This window comes from Mixophyes fleayi, chromosome 1 (genome assembly GCF_038048845.1).
Source record: "Mixophyes fleayi isolate aMixFle1 chromosome 1, aMixFle1.hap1, whole genome shotgun sequence".
NCBI lineage: Eukaryota > Metazoa > Chordata > Amphibia > Anura > Limnodynastidae > Mixophyes > Mixophyes fleayi.
The window spans coordinates 340,801,058-340,820,971 of NC_134402.1; the positions used below are offsets into that span (position 1 = coordinate 340,801,058).

The following is a 19,914-nucleotide window of genomic DNA, read 5'->3' on the forward strand; positions in this document are numbered from 1 at the left end:
GTGACGTCACTGTCCCGGCTGCCTGGTCTCCAGAGTGTAAAACATCGCTGAGAGCGACTGGCACTGTCTGTCACTGGGTGGCGTTCACACTTGCGTCAGGGAGAGGCGTCCTCTGTGATTGGACGGCGGTGGGACAGAGGTTTAGCGCCAGTTTCGAGGACACCAGCCACAGCCGCAGAGATGTTTGTCAGCGATTTCCGTAAGGAGTTCTACGACATCATCATAAACCAGGTACACCGGCGCCGAGGGCCCAGTCACTGGCATGTTAACGGCTGTAACCTTCTACTGTTTGTGGTATTGAATCTAGACTTAGCTGAGGGCTCTCTAAGCAATCAAATCCCTATTTGCCTAATAATAGTAATAATAATAATAATTTATTATTAATATACAGCACTGTAAAGATCACTTCATTGACAGGAATCCATGACCTAGTGCAACTTACAGTCTAATTTTACTATCTCATAAGAAGCCAATCAACCTCCCAGTATGATTTTGGATAGCACTGGGTTCTCCTTCAGGAAAACCATAGAAATATGGGCAGAACATGCAAACACCATCCAGATAGTTACTTGGTTGAAATCAAACCCAGGGGACCTAAACTAGCATTGGCAATCAATGTACCTCCTACATTAGCATTATAATGCCTATTTTTAGAGGTACTGCATTTATATTTCCTTCAGCATTTGGTAAAGCTGGAGTACCACCTAGGAAAACAAGGCCTGCACTACCTTTTACTAACAGGAGCACTGGGGGAAATGTTAGTGGGAGCGCATTGTAATCATAATATGGTTAAGACGCGTTTACATATAATTATTTATAGAATTGTTTTCTCTTAGGACTCAAAGCACCTTTAATTTGTAGAATAAAAATACATGATACAAAAAAGATTAACGTAATACAGAAAAGCAAGATAAGGCTTGGGTATTATGGGAGTAGAGGTGCATTAATGATAGACTTTAGTAAATGGGTAAGTCTTGGGTCTATTTTTTTTTTTTATTTTTTTTTTAAGATTTTCTAAACAAGAGGCCTCTCTGACTCTGCAAGGCAAAGAGTAGGAGCCACAAAGCTAAAATGTTGTCCCCAAATGATGGATTCTAGGTACTGTTAGTTGTCCTTCATCTGTAGATTGAAGTGAGCAAGTAGAGAATCAGCAGCTACTTCACATATGTACGACTCTGATTATGTAGTGCTCTGAATGTCAATAAGCCAGACTTGAAACAGATTCTCCAGTGATGGGAATGGAGAACAGGTGTTGTCAGGGATGGGGCTGGTTGGCTAACATCCTGGCTGATGTATTGTTATACCTGGTGCCATTTGTGCTCTGGAATCCCCAGGTAGAGAACATTGTCGTAGTCCAACCATGAGGAAACAAATGTATGATGAGTGTAGGAGAAATGCTTGATTCTGGTTATCTTCCTCAGATTAAAGAATTAATATTATATTTGATCATGGCTGTCGCTTGATATTTAAGTGTTGAGCCACAATCAACAAAAACACCAAGATTCTGCATGTGACCAGAGTTTGGCAACTCAGAACCCCCAAGCTTAAGCCCAGTTGGTTGAGCCAGCTGCAGTCTTGTCATTTGACAGTGATAAGTACTAAGAACCCATGTTTTATCAATATTCAACCCTAACCAACTGGTTCTTATCTACTCTGGAGCACACTAGACAGCCATTGGGTTCATAATAAACCAAATGTATATATATTTTTCAATATTGTATCCCCTAGGAAAGTTCAGTACAAGTATAAAAGGAAAAAATATTCTGATTGGGGTACTCTGGGGTTTAATTTATTTTGTGTAGGAATGTTCACAATTATATTGTTTAACTCTATTAACTTACACCTTCCTTGCTAATTGAATGGACAACTAATGACAGCAAGGTAACCTAGCAACAAGGAGCCAAAGAAGATTTTTTACTTGGAACTGTAGCTAGGTAACATGGCAACAACATTCCAATGAAAATATCATTTGATTAGCCGAACCAGTGGGCAATCAAAAAATACTATGTATGATTGGCTGTTGCTCCCTTTATAAACGCTGATTTTCTGCATGACTTTCACCCTTGGCAACACAAGAAAATACAGTCCATGAGTGGTTCCTTAGTACAATCGTCCATATAATGATATGCTGATATAAATTGCTGAAATTAATACCGGCATAAATTTGTGAATCAAGCAGAAATGGCTAATGAAACTTGCTAAACAGTAAATCTAATAGACAGATGAGGAGAGACTAATGTGTATCCTGCTGGGAACAATTATATTAATCTTATGACTGCATTGATAGATTCTGTATTGGAATAGAAAGACGTTAGTTCCATTAAGGAGTAGTATTAATTGTGAGATTCAATTTATAGTAATGTGTCGCTGGAACAGTCCAGGGTGACACATCGTGCTGATGTCGAAGATGAAATCTCTTCTCATTTCACCTCGCACCCCATAGAGGTGTGTGAAAAAATGAGGGGAAGCAATATGTGCAACTGTACATCGCGACCAAATGAATCTTCCCCTAAGAGTGGGAGTAGTACTGAGATGATAATTATCATAACTAGTATCCTTACATTACATCTGTCTTATTCTTTATTATAGCACCCTCTTGTGGCGAGATGTGGGAAATGAGTCTTTCCAACGCTTTTCCACCCTGTGGAAATCAGAGGCGGTTTATTGTTTGCTGCCATAATCTCACTTGACGGGAACACTGACTTCTTTTTTTTTTTTTTAAAGTAATTTTTATTGGGGTTTTTTCAAAACAATGAGATTGAAACATACCAAGAGAATGTATAAACATACTGTATACATATGAAATTCAATAGAGTTTACACATAATAATAGAAAGACTTAGATTAATTCTCTAAAATCCAGTATGGTATTTATGGAAAAGAAAAAGAAAAATGTTGTTTGTTTTTATTTTTCAGAGGGAGGGGGGAGACTAACAATAGGGGAAGGAAAGGGAGGTTATGGGGAGGGGAACAGGAGAATATTCTACTCATTGTATTATGCCTCAGATTGTAGGGTAGAGAGGCATTGACCCGTGTGGCTATATGAAGAACGAATTAAATCAGAATTTTCCAGAACTTATATGCGCAATGATCCTTCTTAAACCTGACATGGGTACCTATCCAAACCAACAGAGATTTGTCAGAACACTGACTTCTTATGAGTGATTGTGGATTGGTTATTCTTCAGTGTGCTTGATTAGTTGTAGCTTATCCTCTGTCACCACCATCGCTTTCCAAGCCTATAACCCGTCTTCTTCAATTCCTCAATACTGTTGTCAAGCCAATGTGCTGGGTGGTGTGGTATCTGCGCTCATGTTCTTGTGTCCATATGCTTTTGGCTTGCTGAGATAACAACTCCTTGTCTTGTCACTGGTGCATGTGTGTTTCAAAGTTATATATATATATATATATATATATATATATATATATCTATCTCATCCTACGCTGGGGCATTGGGTACATTCAAACTTACAGCTAGATTCCATCTCCTGCCCCTCTGTACCTCATTGCACAGTTCTGACAGATACATGGAAAGACTCTGTAACTGCCTCTGCATGCCCATTCTGTGTTAATCACATGCATGTCAATTTAATTAATCTTTTATGCTGCCATCTACCTCTATGGACAGCATACCTCAGCCACCGCTGGGGATGCCTGGAGCGGACTGTCGAGGTGCCACATGCGGCTCCTCCATCTGCCAGCAGTCCACTTCCACTCTTGCTAGAGGTACTGGTTGTCTGTACAGTTCCACATCCTCCTGGATTCTGCAACTGCTTTGTCGTCTTTTCTTTCCTTTGTTTGGGAAAGGGAGATAAGAAGGGGTAAGTCTAGAGGTGGGGTAGTAGCAAAGGTTTTGCCTGCTCAATATGTCATTCAAAATTGCCTAGTGCCCAGTCCGGGCAGGATGCCCTGTGTGCGCCCTTTGAGGCAGTGGATCAGTGGCGTGCTTGCCTGTGAGTACACCTGCTGAGATGGTAGAGCCAGCCTGGGCCAAGTCTTTGACTATCCCTAAGCTTATGCAGCTCGTTGAGCACCCTAGGGAAAAGGGTGCCCTTTCCTCTGCACCTTCTATGGTGGCTCGGGAAGTGCTCTCATTTTCCCTTAGCCTACCTCCCTCGGAACCTTCGGCTTTGGCTCTTACTTCAGGTATCCTTGGAGAGGATTCTGATATATGCTACCACATCTGGATCTCTGAAGCCTCAGTTTCTGACAGTCCTGCAGAATCTAAAGGAATTTGATTTTGATTTCTCTTACCAGGAGGAAGGGGAGGTGGTGTAGGGAACTGCACCTTGAAGATTATCCATTTCTCTAGGAGGATTCCTACAAGAAACTGGGTGTGGATGACTTATTGCGTGCTGTTCGACAGGCTCTTAAGATCAGTGAGTGAGAAATCGAAAGTTCTGGACACTTTCCTATTCAAGGGGGAAAAATTAACAAACTATTTTGTTTCATCAGCACATTTGGAGGACCTGTTTAGCAAGACATGGGCTAGACCTGATCGTAAATTTTATGTCTCCTGCAGGCCATTTACTCTGATGGGGTTATAGGAAAATAGGAGTCCCTGCACTGGGTGGATGCTCTCATAACCCATCTCTTCAAGACTACCGCTATTCCTAACAGTGCTACAGCATAAATAGGAAAATTGAAGCCACCCTTAAGACCATTTATACAGTGGCATGCGCTTTACTTAGACCCAATTTAGCATCTGCTTGTCAATAAGGCAGTAGAAAATTGTGTAGAACAGTTGGCGGAAGGTCTGGAGTCTGACAGACCCAGATCTGATTTGCTCACCTTGGTTGATCATATCCATGAGGCCTCAGAGTACTTTGGGGAAGCTGCCATTGATATAGGGCTCATTGAGGCTATAAGTTTGGCCTACCCATTGTGGCTTGATTCATTAAGGAACGTAAATGCCAAGAATATTGAATTTATCGTTCGAAAGAAGGGACCCTTACAATTTCAGGGGCAGACGGAAAATGGGTGTATGCATGTAGTCAATGTACAGTAAGTCTGTGCCAAGCTCAAGCGCGTACAGCAATGTGCAATTTTAGCTCTGGGTGTATTAAAGGTATGTTTAATATATTGCTTCAGGTGCAAGTGTGTGTGTCCTAGAACATGTGTGTTTTTAATTAAGAGCGACTGTAAAAATGCATTTATGTACAGTAGACAATAGCATCCTAATATATTTTATGAGGGGTGGGGGGAAATCAAGATCTTTCTTTGTTTTTGTTTTGTTTCTTCTGTGCATTCTCCTGGGAAATTTTATTCCACTTATGTATTTGTCATATCCTGCCGTGTCTTGTCTGTCAGAGCGTACCTAGACCCGTACTCAACAAGTGACGTTTCTTCAGATCCGCTCCTTGTTCAATATGGACGTCCGTATGCCCAATTTATGTTGGTTTTGCATGCCTTAGTGAATCAAGCCCTAAATGTGCAGTTGATGGTGGACAGGTTCAAGATGTAGTTGCTACAGTCAGTCATCAACGGCATTGAATAAAACAAGTTCAGAGTGTCCGTGGACATTGAGGACGCGTATCTGCATGTTTCAATCAGGGAACGTCCTCGCTGCCTTTTTAGATTTGCTTTTCAAACTTGCCATTATTAGTTTCTGGTTCTACGATTCTGCCAGGTGGACAGCACCAATGGTGTTCACCAAGATCATGGCAGTGATGCCAGCCCTTCTCATCCATGAGTGACAGTCAAGGTATGGAATATTGATTGATGAGAGTTCCCAGGCCTTCCTTCAGCCCCATGTTCAAGTCACTACCTGGGTGAAAGAATTGCACAGTTAGATTATCAATTTCAAGAAGTCCAACCTGAACCCTTCTCAGAGGATAATCTTCCTGTGCCTTCTGTTCAGCACCCGACAGAGAACAATATCCCCTCGTTGCAGAGACTAGTGAGGTCCCTGATGGCTCTCAAGCGGGTGACAGTTCACTTGGGCATGGAGATTCTGGGAAAGATGATATCCTCTGTTGAAGCAGTGCTTTTATTGTGGACATGGAACACTTTTGGTAACTTCTAATAAACTTGTAACTTATAGTATATGTATGTGAACATCCATACTTGAGGTGTCACATCTGATTGGATGTAATGAGATGGACAGCTTGTAGGTTCAGCTCTGGTTCTCCTGATCTGACAGTGTCTAATCTGAATGCTGTGTGTAATTTAAGTCTTCTTGGGGCTTATGCATTTGACAGGGATATCTTGTAATGTCTCTAGTCTAGTCTAAAAGATTATTCCACAGCACTAGTAGTGTTAATAGATAATATAACTGCTTACTGCAGGGAGGGAAAATGGTTGTTTGAGTATCTGTGCGTCTGCTCATATTTTACCTGTGATCCCGTGTTATACTCCTTGTTGATCCTCTGGTTGGATGTTTTGCTGACAAATAATGTCCTTGTGTATCCAGTACACAAAATACAGTGCTATTTTTGTTTCCCGATTGTGTTTATCTGCACTCCTTATACAAAGATTCCAAACTTGCATATCAGTTTTCTAACAATCAGGACAAGAAGTAGTGGGAAGCGGAATATACCTGCCAAACTGCTCTAATATTTAATTTACACTAGATCTAATTCCCGACCATGGCCTTATCTGTGTGGAGTTTGTATGTTCTCCCCGTGTTTGCGTGGGTTTCCTCCGGGTGCTCCGGTTTCCTCCCACACTCCAAAAACATACTGGTAGTTTAATTGGCTGTTATAAAAATTAACCCTAGTCTCTCCCTCGCTGTCTGTGTGTATGTTAGGGAATTTAGACTGTAAGCTCCAAAGGGGCAGGGACTGATGTGAATGAGTTCTCTGTACAGCGCTGTGGAAGCAGAGGTGCTATATAAATAAATGGTGATGATGATTATAGCTTTCAATTTACAAATAGGTCCCTAAAATTCTTATTGAGCTAGGAGATTTTGTTTGTTACATACACTTTACCAGTCCTTCTGTGGATAAAAATGTAAGAAAAAAAATAAAACCCTACTAATATAATGTTGTCAACTCTTTTATGTTGTACACCTATTTGGTGTCTCTTTGCTTGTGAGAAGTAGTTTATTAAAATTTGGGCTAATGGAGTTGCACTAAATATGTATGATTTGTCCTAAAACGCTACAAATAGAGTACTGTTTGTCAAAAAAAAGTATTCTTTCTAAACTCCCCTGATTGCAGTTCCACACCTGGTGTTCACTGAGGTACAAAATAATTTATCTAAATTTTTATATGCAATGAGAAATCCCCATGAGCCAAACAATCAACCCTTAAAAAAAATCATTCCCGGGTAGAGGTCGAGGGTTGTCAAAAGCAAATCTTTTACTACTGTACTGCAGATTGCAGCGGATAGACACAGAAACATGACATGGAACTCCCGGCTGAGAGCGCTCCTCTAATTGAGGAAAACTGAATCCCGCATATAGCTTCAAATTTGACAGGTTATATGAAGAGGGATGAAGTGTCCTGAGGATACAAGCTGTTATCGTGTGTATTGGGCGGATTATTGTAATTAAACCAGTCACACCAAATTTGGTATTTGTTCTGGGATGATGTGGCTGCTCTAATAAGTGAAGTTACACAGATGCAAATTACCAAATGTCGCTGGTCCTTCCTTTTGGGCTCTCCACTGAAGCCTCTTGATGGATACGCAGAGAAGCTGTCCATACAAATCCTAAATGCAGCCAGATGCCCAGTGGCTAAGAACTAGGAAAAAACAGCCCCCCCCCCCCCATCTAGACAGCACTTTATCAATAAAATATGGTTCCTGGCATCAATGGAAAAAATTTCAGCATACCTAAACAATAAATCCCACAAATTTGACAGTTTAAAAACAATATAAATGTGTTTAAAAAAAAAAAAAGTAACCAAATGCATGCAAATTGGTCTGGCCATTGAGGTGCAAAATGGCACTATTTAGTGGTTAAAGTGTACTTCTAAAACACCAGTGACACTTCTCATTCTCTGGAACCTACAAAAGCCATGATGGTCATTTTTTTCAATTTGTATTTATTTTGCAGCGTGTGCTTCTCCTTGTTGCTTCTGATGTTGATGCCCTGTGCGCATGCAAAATACTTCAGGTAAGAGTATTCTTATCGTTTCTATATTCAGTAATACATGTTTAGACCGTTTATGGCTGTCCAGCTGCTATTTAACTACGAATACCACCGTTTTTTCTGTAATTTTTATTTCCAGCTAGGTGTAAACACTATTGTGTTGGTGTTGAAAATGGCAAGTCTGCCAGCAAAGAGCAGATTCAATAAGCTGTTACTGGCATCTAAAACACTGCTTACAAAACACAGCTTATAATGTTTAGCTTCTCTATAGGTTATTTATTTGTACTTGGCTGCAACATTGTTACATCAACTAACATTAAGTAGTCTACCTGGCAAGTTCTGTTGTGCTGAATAGATAAAGAAGGGGCTGATCATAAGTAGTTTTAGAAACAGATTTAATATATATTTGTATATCTTCCAGAAACAGGAGAAAAGTTAAGAAAAATGTGTAAAATACCTAATTATGAATTTTTGGATATAAGTCTGGAGTTGTGTTTGTATAACTAAATATAGTTACTTTAAATAATATTGTAACCTTTCAAATTACAGCATCAATTTTGTTTCTTCCTCAGGCCTTATTTCAGTGTGATCATGTCCAGTACACATTGGTACCGGTATCTGGCTGGCAGGAACTGGAAACTCTCTTCCTCGAACACAAAGAACAGGTAATATTAATAAAGATATGGATTTAAGTTTGTGAAAAGTGGATTCTAGTCCTATTTTCTTTTTATGTTTAGTCTGTTTTCCCTAGCATAAATAGTAAGGGTTGTATGTACAAGGTATTGTTGTGTAGGACTTGCTATTATTGCTGTTTGACTGATTTTTTCCAAATCTGCTGTCAATCTTATTGAATTTTTAGACTAGGTTGGCCACTTCCCAACCTATTGTACTAAGAATACTTAGTACAATAGGTTGGGAAGTGGCCAAGCGATGATCTCATTGCTTATGGAGTTAAGTTGGGTACACACTACAGGTTTGTCATCCAATTATCATGCATATTACACAATGAACGGCCGTTCGGTCCGATATCACATTAGTGTGCACCCACGATCATGTTTTATTGTAACAAATCACATTATATTGTTTGGTTTTATAAACTTCCTAAAAATCACAATCAATGATGGAACGATGTCAGGCAAATGTGAAAGTGTGTATGTATACACTCCTGACCAATAGTGTAGGCAGATCTCTATAAAGTGTGCAGAGTTACCATCTCCCAACAGATTATGAGATGAGGAGCACAGATCTGAAGGTAAATCGTGTATGTGTGTACACATAGATCTCCATGATCATCAGGATGTTGTTGTTTGCAAAATCATTAGATAGAAATGACCTCTGCAGTAATTTTTTGTAGTTTGTACCCAACTTAAGATGTCATTTGTGGAACTGCCCATTTCACCAAGGATCAAAAAGATAAGAGCAGGAAAGGTGGTAGCAGAAACAGTCCTCTGCTCCTAACTTCCAGAGGGATAACCTAAAACACATTCTGCTGTGCTAAGCACATCCTGCGCTGTATGGTGAGATGAACATGGTATAAAACTAGGATTCATTACTACCTATACTAAAGCTCACAATGTTTGTTATGCCTTTCATAGCTGAAGTTGTGTAATGTGATTTTAGAAAATAAAGGATTTGCAGAGTATAATATTTGTTTTGTTTTCTACATAGTTTCGTTACTTTGTTCTTGTAAATTGCGGGGCAAATGTTGATCTCCTGGAGACTCTGCAGCCACAGGAAGAGACCATCTTCTTCATATGTGACACCCACAGACCAATAGATGTAGTGAACGTGTACAATGACAGCCAGGTATATCGGGGGGGCTGGGGCTGACTTATGAAGAAAATGTTCTGTAATGACAATAAGCAAAACAATAAAGATGACCTTCCTTATATTTCAAAGATAAAGTTGCTCATTAAACAAGATGATGACCTGGAAATCCCTCCTTACGATGACATTTTCCGCGATGATGAAGAGGATGAAGATGACTCAGGACATGAAAGTGATGGCTCTGAGCCTTCAGGAAAGAGGAGGCGTTTTGATGAGGTAAAATACAATCAGTATGAACATGTGCTTATCCATTGGTTAACAGTGATTTATACGTCAACACTCACCCATTTTCTGTCAGTGAAATAATCTGAAATACTCTTTGTTGTGTCTGCTATTTTAATGTTTATTATTATTATTATATCTGGTATGGCTATTAATTTTCTTCTTTTCAAGGGAGCTGTGGAAAGAAGGATCGAGAGACGACGTCAGAGAAGAGAGTGGGAAGGTCGCAGGTAAACCCCTCCCTGAATACATCACCTCTCACAGTGCATAACTGGTAATATGGGTATCAATAAGAAGTTAGTTCACACACTCAAATAAAACACTTATTGTCTTCGTGGTAAAATGGATGTTGCTGGTAAGACTTGTAATAAGTACATGGACAGGACACCACAGTCAGTGGTGGATCCAGCAGTTTAGTGATTAAGAACTATTTTCTTGAGGCTTTGCATAGTATTATGCCTCCAATCCCACCAAGAACCCATATTTTCATTGTGCAGAGCTAGTAAATGTCAGTATCCCAAATATTTACATTTATCTCTATTAAACGTTAGGTCTTCTTAATGTTTTGTACAACTGGAGACTTACAGTGCCCTTTCCCCCTACAGGAGAGAGATCCTCTTTGACTATGAGCAGTATGAATACCACGGAACATCTGTGAGTAATGCATGTGTTACCTGCCTGTCTTATGAAGGTAATGTGAAAATGGTCCCTGCATTATGTCTTCTGTATTTCTTCACAAAGGCTAAGTAAACTATCTAGCAGTACAATACGAACACACTGCTGGGTACACAAAATGCCAATTGACAAGGGTATCTCCATTGAAATTGTTGTTGCAAAAGTTTCTCTTGCGTTCAGCACTGTTTATACAACAACAGTGTCCCACACCCAATACATTAATAGGAGAACTGTTTCAGGAGGGCCCCAAATTAATGCCTCCTAAGCCACAAACCATTTTATCCATAAAAATCAGGGCTGTCCTGCTTGCACCTCCAAGCAAATGTGAGCATCGACATTCCTGTCTGTATTTGGGAACTTGGAAATATATGTGAGAATTGGACTACAGCTATTTAACCTGATATATCTCTGCTGTCGCAGTGTAACTCCCTCTCCTGAGTTAGTGAATGACCTGAACAGTGAAATATAATATGTACAAGACAGTTATGCTGGACAGTTACCTGTCTTTGTACTGTTCAGTATAGGAACAGTACTGTGGTCCTGTATACTTCAATGTGGGAGCACTGCTAGCAGTAAGCAGTAGGGGGCAATGATAGTATAATCATCGTGATGGATTCTAGAGGTATATAACTATTACAGCTATGCACATTGATGTATAATATGTATAATCACACAGTATGTAGTGTGGGTGTATGCAAAATTATGGATAGTTGTATATCCATATATATGCATGAATGGATAACAACTGTGCATGTATGTTGGTATTAAAGGCTTTTCTCTTTCATCCGTTCTGGGGGACACTGCTTACCATGGGTTGTGGAGGGGAGCTTGGGAGTTGGCACCTAACTAGTTAAATTTAGTACTGCTGGCAGACCCCCTCCCCTCTACAATCCCCCTGCCTCTTCCTGTCCAGTTTTTTTTAGGTGCCCTGGAGTTGGGGTAGTGTTTTAGTGCTTAGGGTAAATTTAATGGATTTACTTTATTTTATTTGAGTTTTCTATCTTTTTTTTCTTCAGCAGTGGCAGCGCTGGAGTGTGTTCTACTATAGAGAACACACTCACAGCAGGACAGCGCAGGCATTCCTCTGCCAGATGAGCGCCTTACAGGACTCAGAACTTCTTCCCCTGGCCCTGCATTTGAAGGAGGTTTCGGGGTACCTTTATGAGGCAGCCCAGAACTCAGCGGCGGTTTCCTCTTCTGTTCAGGCGGCCTCTTTTTCTGCAAGAAGAACGCTATGGCTGAAATCCTGGGAGGGTGATGCGGAATCAAAAATGTCCGTTGAATCTATTCCATTCTCTGCAGCAGGTTTGTTTGGCCCGGAATTAGATACCCTTATTTCACAGGCAACGGGGGGCAAAAGCACTTCCTTGCCAGTATATTCGTATAGGAGCCGCAACCCACGGGGCAGCTCTTTCCGTCAGCCCTTTCGGGGGACCTCCTCTCATACGGGACAGTCCTTTAGAGGCAAACAATCTAATTCTCGAGGCTCCTCCACTAGGGGGAGATCCTCGTTTGCATCTAAGCCCCAGGCCTCCAAGACCCAGGAGAAGCCTGCGTCCTGACGACCACCCTGTACCACAGGGGGCACCAGTGGGGGGACGTCTGTCTCTGTTTTGGGAACAGTGGGCAGAGTCTTCCCAAGATCCTTGGATCCGGGAAATTATTTCAGAAGGCTACAGGATAGACCTGTTGGGCCAGGCCCCGCAGCGTTACTTCCAGACCCCGCTACCCCGGGATCCATTAAGAAGACAGGCTATACAGGATTGTGTCGCTTCTCTTCTGCTTTAGAAGGTCATCTGCAGATTGCCAGAAAGGTCGGGGGTTCTATTCCAACCTGTTCCTAGTCAAGAAGCCGGACTGCTCCTTTCGTCCCATCCTAAACTTAAAGGGCCTCAATGTTCACTTAAGGGTGGACAGATTTCGGATGGAATCTCTGAGGTCAGTAATAAACGGACTAGAAAAGGACCAGTATATGGCGTCCATAGATATAAAGGACGAATACCTCCACGTTCCCATTTGGATCCACCATCAGTCTCTTCTCAGATTCTCGGTGGGACCACTACCAGTTTCGGGCCCTCCCCTTCGGCCTCTCAACTGCGCCAAGGGTCTTCACGAAAATTATGTCAATAATGGCAGCATGTCTTCACCTGCAGGGAGTTCAGGTCGTTCCTTATTTGGACGACCTACTCATCAAGGCTTCCTCAGAGAATTGTCGTCTACATCATTTAGCCCTCACCCGAGCGGTTCTCGAGGGCCACGGTTGGCTGATAAATTCAGGGAAATCCCAGATGGTTCCGTGTCAGCGCATGGTTTTCCTGGGACTCATCATGGACACCAGCAAACAAAGAGTGTTTCTCCCAGTAGAGAAGATCAGCTCTATTCAGACTGTAACTACTCAGGTTTTGTCTACCCCAAGCCCCTCAATGCATTTATGCATGAGGCTACTCGGAAAGATGGTGGCCTCCTTCGAGACCATTCCCTTTGGTCGGGCCCATTCTTGATGTTTCCAGTGGGATCTACTGTCGAAGTGGTCAGGATCACACCTACACCTGGAACTTCAGAAGATCTCCCTATCCCCGAGGGTGAGAGAATCTCTTCAGTGGTGGCTGGTTCAGGATCATCTGAAAGTGGGCAGATCCTTCGCTCCATGGTTGTGGATCATAGCCACGACAGACGCCAGCCTGAAAGGTTGGGGGGTGGTAATCTTGCACCTCCGACTTCAGGAACGCTGGTCGGTTCAGGAATCAGCTGTATCTATAAATGTATTAGAATTGAAGGCCATTCTCTTGGCCCTCAAGGGAGCACAGTCCCTTCTTCGGGGCAGCCCGGTCAGAATTCAGTCCGACAATGCCACGGCTGTGGCATATGTCAACAGGCAGGGAGGAACCAGGAGTGCAGCTGCCATGGATATTGCAGCTCAAATATTGGTTTGGGCAGAGCTAAACGTTCCGGCAATATCTGCAGTTTTCATTCCAGGAATAGAAAACTGGAAGGCGGACTATCTAAGCCGAATCCAGATGATGTCGGGAGAGTGGTCACTCCACCCGGAAGTCTTCCAGTCTCTGGTTCGGAAGTGGGGTCTTCCGGACATAGATCTCATGGCCTCCAGACACAACAAGAAGGTTCCAAGGTTTTGCGCAAGGGCAAGAGACCCCCTAGCGGGGGCAGTGGATGTCATGACGATGTCATGGGAGTTCAGGATGGGATACCTGTTTCCTCCAATTCCCATGCTTCCTCGCGTCCTCAAACGAGTAAGGCAGGGCGGTCTGCCAGTAATTCTAGTTGCTCCCTCTTGGCCGCGTCGAGTGTGGTACGCAGACATATTGTCAATGGCGGAAGGACCAGGGGTCCATCTTCCGCATCGAGACGACCTTCTTCTGCAGGGTCCATTCCAGCACCAGAGTTTACCTCAGCTCAGTTTAACGGCATGGCTGTTGAAGCCAGCCTCTGGAGGTCTAGAGGTTTTTCTTCCAGCGTAGTTAACACTTTGATGTTAGCTAGGAAACCTGTTTCATCTCGCATCTATCACAGGATTTGGAAGATCTACATTAGGTGGTGCGAAAACAGGACATGCAATTCGTCCGCTTTTCATATTCCTCGCTTGTTAGCTTTTCTTCAAAAGGGCCTGGAAGCAGGTCTCAGATTAGGTTTCCTAAAGGTACATGTATCGGCACTTTCAGTATTTTTTCATATGAAATTGGCTGATTTGCCAGATATTAGAACTTTTTTTCAAGGAGTCTTGCACATTCTGCCTCCTTATGTACCTCCTACAGCTCCGTGGGATCTCAACATGGTACTGGATATGCTCAAGGGGCCTCCATTTGAGCCCTTGAGGGAGACAGATTTATAATGGTTGACCTGGAAGGTCCTCTTTCTTTTGGCAATCGCATCAGCTCGTAGGGTTTCTGAATTAGGAGCCTTGTCCCTGTAGAAAACCTTATTTTTTTTTCCACGAGGACAGAGCGGTGTTAAGGACCCTTCTTTCCTTTGTCCCCAAAGTAGTGTCGGTTTTCCATCTTAACCAGGAAATTGTAGTTCCGGTTTTTTCATCTGCTTCTCATTCAGATAAACAATCTATGGATAAGTTAGATGTTGTTAGGGCTCTCCACATATATGTCAAAAGAACTTCCCAGATTAGACGTACTGACTCTCTGTTTGTCTTTTTATGACGCTAATAAGAGAGGCTGGCCAGCCTCAAAACAATCCATCGCAAGATGGATTACGTCTACCATGAGACAAGCATATATAAAGGCTAACCGTCCTGTGCCGGAGAGACTTACAGCCCATTCCACCAGATCGGTAGGGGCTTCGTGGGCAGCAAGGAATGGAGCTTCTGCAGACCAGCTTTGCAGGGCAGCCACTTGGTCCTCTGTCCACACCTTTACAAAATTTTAATGTCTTTGCATCAGCTGATGCAGATTTCGCTCGTAGTGCTTTACGAGCGGGATTTTCAGAGTAGTCCCACCCTTAGGGGGCTGCTTTAGAACGTCCCCATGGTAAGCAGTGTCCCCCAGACCGGATGAAAGAGAAAAGAGGATTTATGTACTTACGTTAAATCTGTTTCTCTGATTCCGTCTGGGGGACACTGCGATCCCTCCCTTCTGTTTTTCTTCTGTGTGCTCTTGTTTGACTGCCCTTTTTTATCCTGGGGCTTTTTAAAACTAACTGGACAGGAAGAGGCAGGGGGATTGTAGAGGCGAGGGGTCTGCCAGCAGTACTAAAGTTTAACTAGTTAGGTGCCAACTCCCAAGCTCCCCTCCACAACCCATGGTAAGCAGTGTCCCCCAGACGGAATCAGAGAAACGGATTTAACGTAAGTACATAAATCCTCTTTTCCTACTCCTGGCAGCCCTCATAATGGGTTAATACCCTACTCAACTGAGTTGTAGACAGGAAAAAATAGTTTTCTTCAGCTACATGCATACCTCAGGACTCCAGAAAGGATATACCTGCACAGATGGACCAGGAGCCCACCCCAAAAAAGCTAAAGGACACCCCAAGGTAAGCCCTTAGTAGGGGTGTTTATTTGAATTTGCTTTATGCGGTTAGGTACTTTAGTATTTTCTTGGATTTGTTTTGTACAGTACCCCTTTGGAACCTGTACAAGGAAAAAGATCAAGCAAGGCTAACAAACGTGTCTGTACAGCCTGTGATGTCACGTTACCTAAAGATTACGTTGGGACTTTGTGTGTCATGTGCCCCTAAAACTGTGGAAGATCCCCAACCTCCAGAGCAATTTAAACAATTCTTCTCATGGATGATGAGAGCAATGTAGGATATTCTGCTCCAAGAACAGGGGACAAAGAGGGGTAGAGCCCCAAGAGAGGAGGACATTGCGGATGAATTACCAGGCCCATCCACTGAGTCCCTCAGCTTGTTATGGGATGTAGACTCTGTATCTGATAGTGAGGGTAAAATTGAGAAAGATCCTAGGACTTTTAATCTGGACACAGCAAATGTTATCCTGAAATGCATAAATAAGTCGTTGGGTATTGAAGATGTACCAACCCCCGCTAGATCGCAGGATGCACTGTTTCTAGGTCATCAAGTGAAATCTAGGGTGTTCCATACCCATAAGGTTATAAAGGAATCATTTGTAAAGAATGGCATACCTTGGATAAAAGTTACCCTAATATGAAAAGGTTAAGCAAGATGTATCCCTTTCAAGATGAGGATGTATTAAAATGGTGCTCTGTGCCTAAAGTGAATTCAGCTATAGCTGGTCTGTTGGCAAGAACCACTCTCCCTTTGGATGATGGAGGTTCATTGAGAGACATCATGGAAAGGAGAATGGAAAGCTCTTTCAAAAGATTACACATCTCTGGGATCACACTGAAATCTGGGGTAGCTATGGCCTCAGTATCCAGAACCATCAGACTGGACCAGCACCTTGCATACGGATATTGAGGACAAAATCAGCAGATTGTATCTGTTAAAATCCCTAGAAATTATGCAAAAGAGCATTGATTATTTTTTTTTATTTTTTTTGTGTGACGCTTCTTTAGATTCTCTTGCCTTTTCTTCCAGGAGCATGTCTTTGACGATGATAGCAAGAAGAGCTCTTTGGCTACGTCCATGGATGGCAGGCAATCAAAAAGCTTTCTGGTAACTCCTCCATTTCATGGTAATTTTCTGGTGAGAAGCTGGATAATAATGATGTAAAGGCTAGCAAGTGGTACGACTAACCGCCTAGCCCGATACAGCAGGAGACCACTTTTCCCTAATAGTTCATCTAGACAACAATTTAGAGAAGCTCGTGCATATAGACCTGGAAGACAGTATTTCAGATAGCCGAACACGACCCCTTTAAAACAAGAAGAGGCAAACAAGGACAGCAGAAAACCCAATGACTGTAGTCAGATCCAGTCTCCACTGGTTCCTGTCGGCTGGCAGGATTGCACATTTTGCGGAGATTTGGAAACCGACCACCAAAGATTGGTAGGTCCAAGACATAGTGGTCAGGGACTACACCATAGAATTTCACACCTTTCCACAAGGAAACAGATTTATCCAATCATGGAACACATCTTTTATAGAGCAATAAGCCCTAAGAGACCGCCTTAGAAGTCTGGTAGAAGCTATTGTGTCCGTCCTGGCAGGCCAGGAAGGCATGGGATTCAAAGCTGTTTCTGGTTCAACAGGCATCGGGGAACTTCAGGACTGTCTTGGACTTACACTCCTTCAATCGTTTTGTACGAGCAAGGCGTTTCCGTATGGGATCAATTCCATCCTCAAAGGGATAGAGAAAGGAGACTTCTTGACCATAATATGTCTGAAAGATGCATATGTTCAAATCCTCATCACAACCCAACACCAGAAATTTCTAAGATTCTGTATATAGGGAAAGCACTTTCAGTTTACTTGCCTCCCATTCGGCCTTGCCACGTCCCCAAGAACCTTTACAAAGGTCCTGATAATTCGGATACCAGCACTCTGAGAGCGAGATGTAGCTTTATGGCCGTACCTGGACAACATTCTGGTCACAGCAAAGTCACAGAAGTTGGCCCAAGAGGCTACAGCTCAGGTAGTTCTCTTTCTACAACACCACGGCTGGCTGATCAATAAATCAAGTCATCTGGTACCCTCACGGCAACTCCTGTTTCTAGGGGTACAAATAAATACAGAGCAGGACAAAGTGTCCCTCTCAAAGGAAAGACTGGTCAAAATTCAGTCTCTGGTACGTCAGATTCAAACTCGAACATGAGTTTCAGCACAAAACTGTCTCCGTCTTCTGGGAATGTTCCCCTCGACTATAGGCATTCTTCCGTGGGCAAGATAGCACATGAGTCTTCAATCAAGTCTTAATGCCAAATGGGATTAGACTGTAGGATCACTAGATTTTATGCTCAACCTTCCAAAGAAGGCAGCACGATCCCTCAATTGGTGGCAGCATCCGGGCCTAAGAGATCAGGGTGTGGCTCTCTCAGAGCCAGAGTGGACAGTTGTCACGGCGGATGCCAGTTTCATGGCCTGGGGAAGAGAGACCTCTTTAGGGGACTATCCTGAAAATGAGGGCAGTCATACATGCGGTCAGGAGCTTTCAGGCCTGTCTACAGTACAAGCATCTGAGAATATTCTCTGACAACAAAACGGTAGTGGCCTATATAAATAAACAAGGCAGTACCAAAAGCAGACCAATGACAACAGAAGTGACCACCCCAACGTAGTGGGCAGAAAGGAACCTGAAATCGCTCTCCGCCCTCCATGTTGCAGGCAAGGACAATGTCCCGGTGGACTACCTAAGCGGGACTCTCGGGATAGACGCCCTTTCGATAGTATGGGATTTCAATCTAGGGTACATGTTCCCTCCTTTCCCAATCATCCTTGCTACTGATGAAGATAAAGAAGGAAGAGGCAGAGGTGATAGCAGTCCTCCCATGTTGGCCTCGTCAACCCTGGTTCCCTGTAGTAAGGAGAATGCTGCAGGGGCAACCATGGCCATTGCCAAACAGACCGGATATCCAATATGAGGGCCCAGTTCTACATTCGGACCCAGACTCCCTTCATTTGATGGCCTGGCGATTAGGCGGTTGCTCTTAAGACTTCAAGGTGTTTCGGACGAAGTGGTAGCTATATTGGTTCAAGCAAGGAAAAAAATCTTGTCTACAATTTACTACAGGATCTAGGAAAGGTTAATTTTCTGGGCAAAAGACTGGACAAGTAATCCCATGAGAGCCAGTGTTCCGGTGGTCTTAGAGTTCCTGAAAGAGGTGGCTTTTCTAAAGGACTAGCTCCCTACACATTGAAGGTACAGATATCTGCTCTTGGCATTCTGCTTGATACCAAGCTGGCATCACGAAAGCTTATTGTTCAGTTCTGCCAAGCAGTGAAGAGGCTGCGGCCAAAAATAAAACTGTTCCTAGCCTCCTGGGACCTTAATAAAGTTCTGGATGTTTTAACTGAAGGTCCATTCGAACCATTACAGAGCATTTATCTCAAGTGGCTCACTGTAAAAGTACTATTTCTGGTGGCAATTACCTCGGGACGCTTCCTCAGCATGTATATCTTCTAGGAGACATACATGATCTATTGTGTGAATAGCCCTTTCTCATTTATACGGACAAAGTGGTTTTAAGAACTAACCCAGGTTATCTATCAAAGGTGAAGAAAAGGAGATTTATACTCTGGTTGTGGTTAATATAGATAGAGGCTAGAACACAGAGTCTCGGACAAAGCAACTATTTGTACTTCCGGAGGGGTCTCGCAGAGGATGTGCTCCTTCTAAACCCACATGGCAAGGTGGATCAAAGAAGTAATTGCACAGGCTTACAGGGGAACAGATGTAAAGTGCCGGATCTGCTGAAGGCGTGCTCAACGAGGGCGGTGGCTACCTCCTGGGTGCACAGGGTCCAGACATCAGCGACAGACATATTCAAGGCAGCCAGGTGGTTGCCAATGCATACCTTTACTGAACATTATTTACTGGGTGTATCGGCCTCTGCTGATGCACAGTTTAGAAGGAAAGTTCTCAAACTGCTTAAATAAATGTTCTTTTGGGTGTTGTCTGTGTTGACTATTTATTGCCCACCCTACTATTCTTTACTGCTTTGGTATATCCCATTGTGAGGGCTGCCATGGAGTAGGAAAAGGAAAATTAGAGAATTATACTCATTAATTTCTTGTCCTTGAAATACTCCATGGCAGCCCTATGTTTCC

General features: G+C 42.8%; 1 protein-coding gene across 1 annotated transcript in view; it reads left to right on the top strand.

The window, feature by feature from the left end:
- Positions 1–11: 11 nt before the first annotated feature.
- The window catches only part of CDC45 (cell division cycle 45), a 48,749-nt gene continuing 28,846 nt past the window's right edge, over positions 12–19,914 (top strand). The window contains exons 1-7 of the mRNA XM_075216402.1: positions 12–231; positions 7,999–8,058; positions 8,607–8,699; positions 9,703–9,840; positions 9,934–10,077; positions 10,255–10,313; positions 10,689–10,737. Coding sequence (XP_075072503.1) covers positions 181–231; positions 7,999–8,058; positions 8,607–8,699; positions 9,703–9,840; positions 9,934–10,077; positions 10,255–10,313; positions 10,689–10,737 — 594 coding nt within the window. The 5' untranslated portion in view covers positions 12–180. The remainder of the gene's footprint in view (positions 232–7,998; positions 8,059–8,606; positions 8,700–9,702; positions 9,841–9,933; positions 10,078–10,254; positions 10,314–10,688; positions 10,738–19,914) is intronic.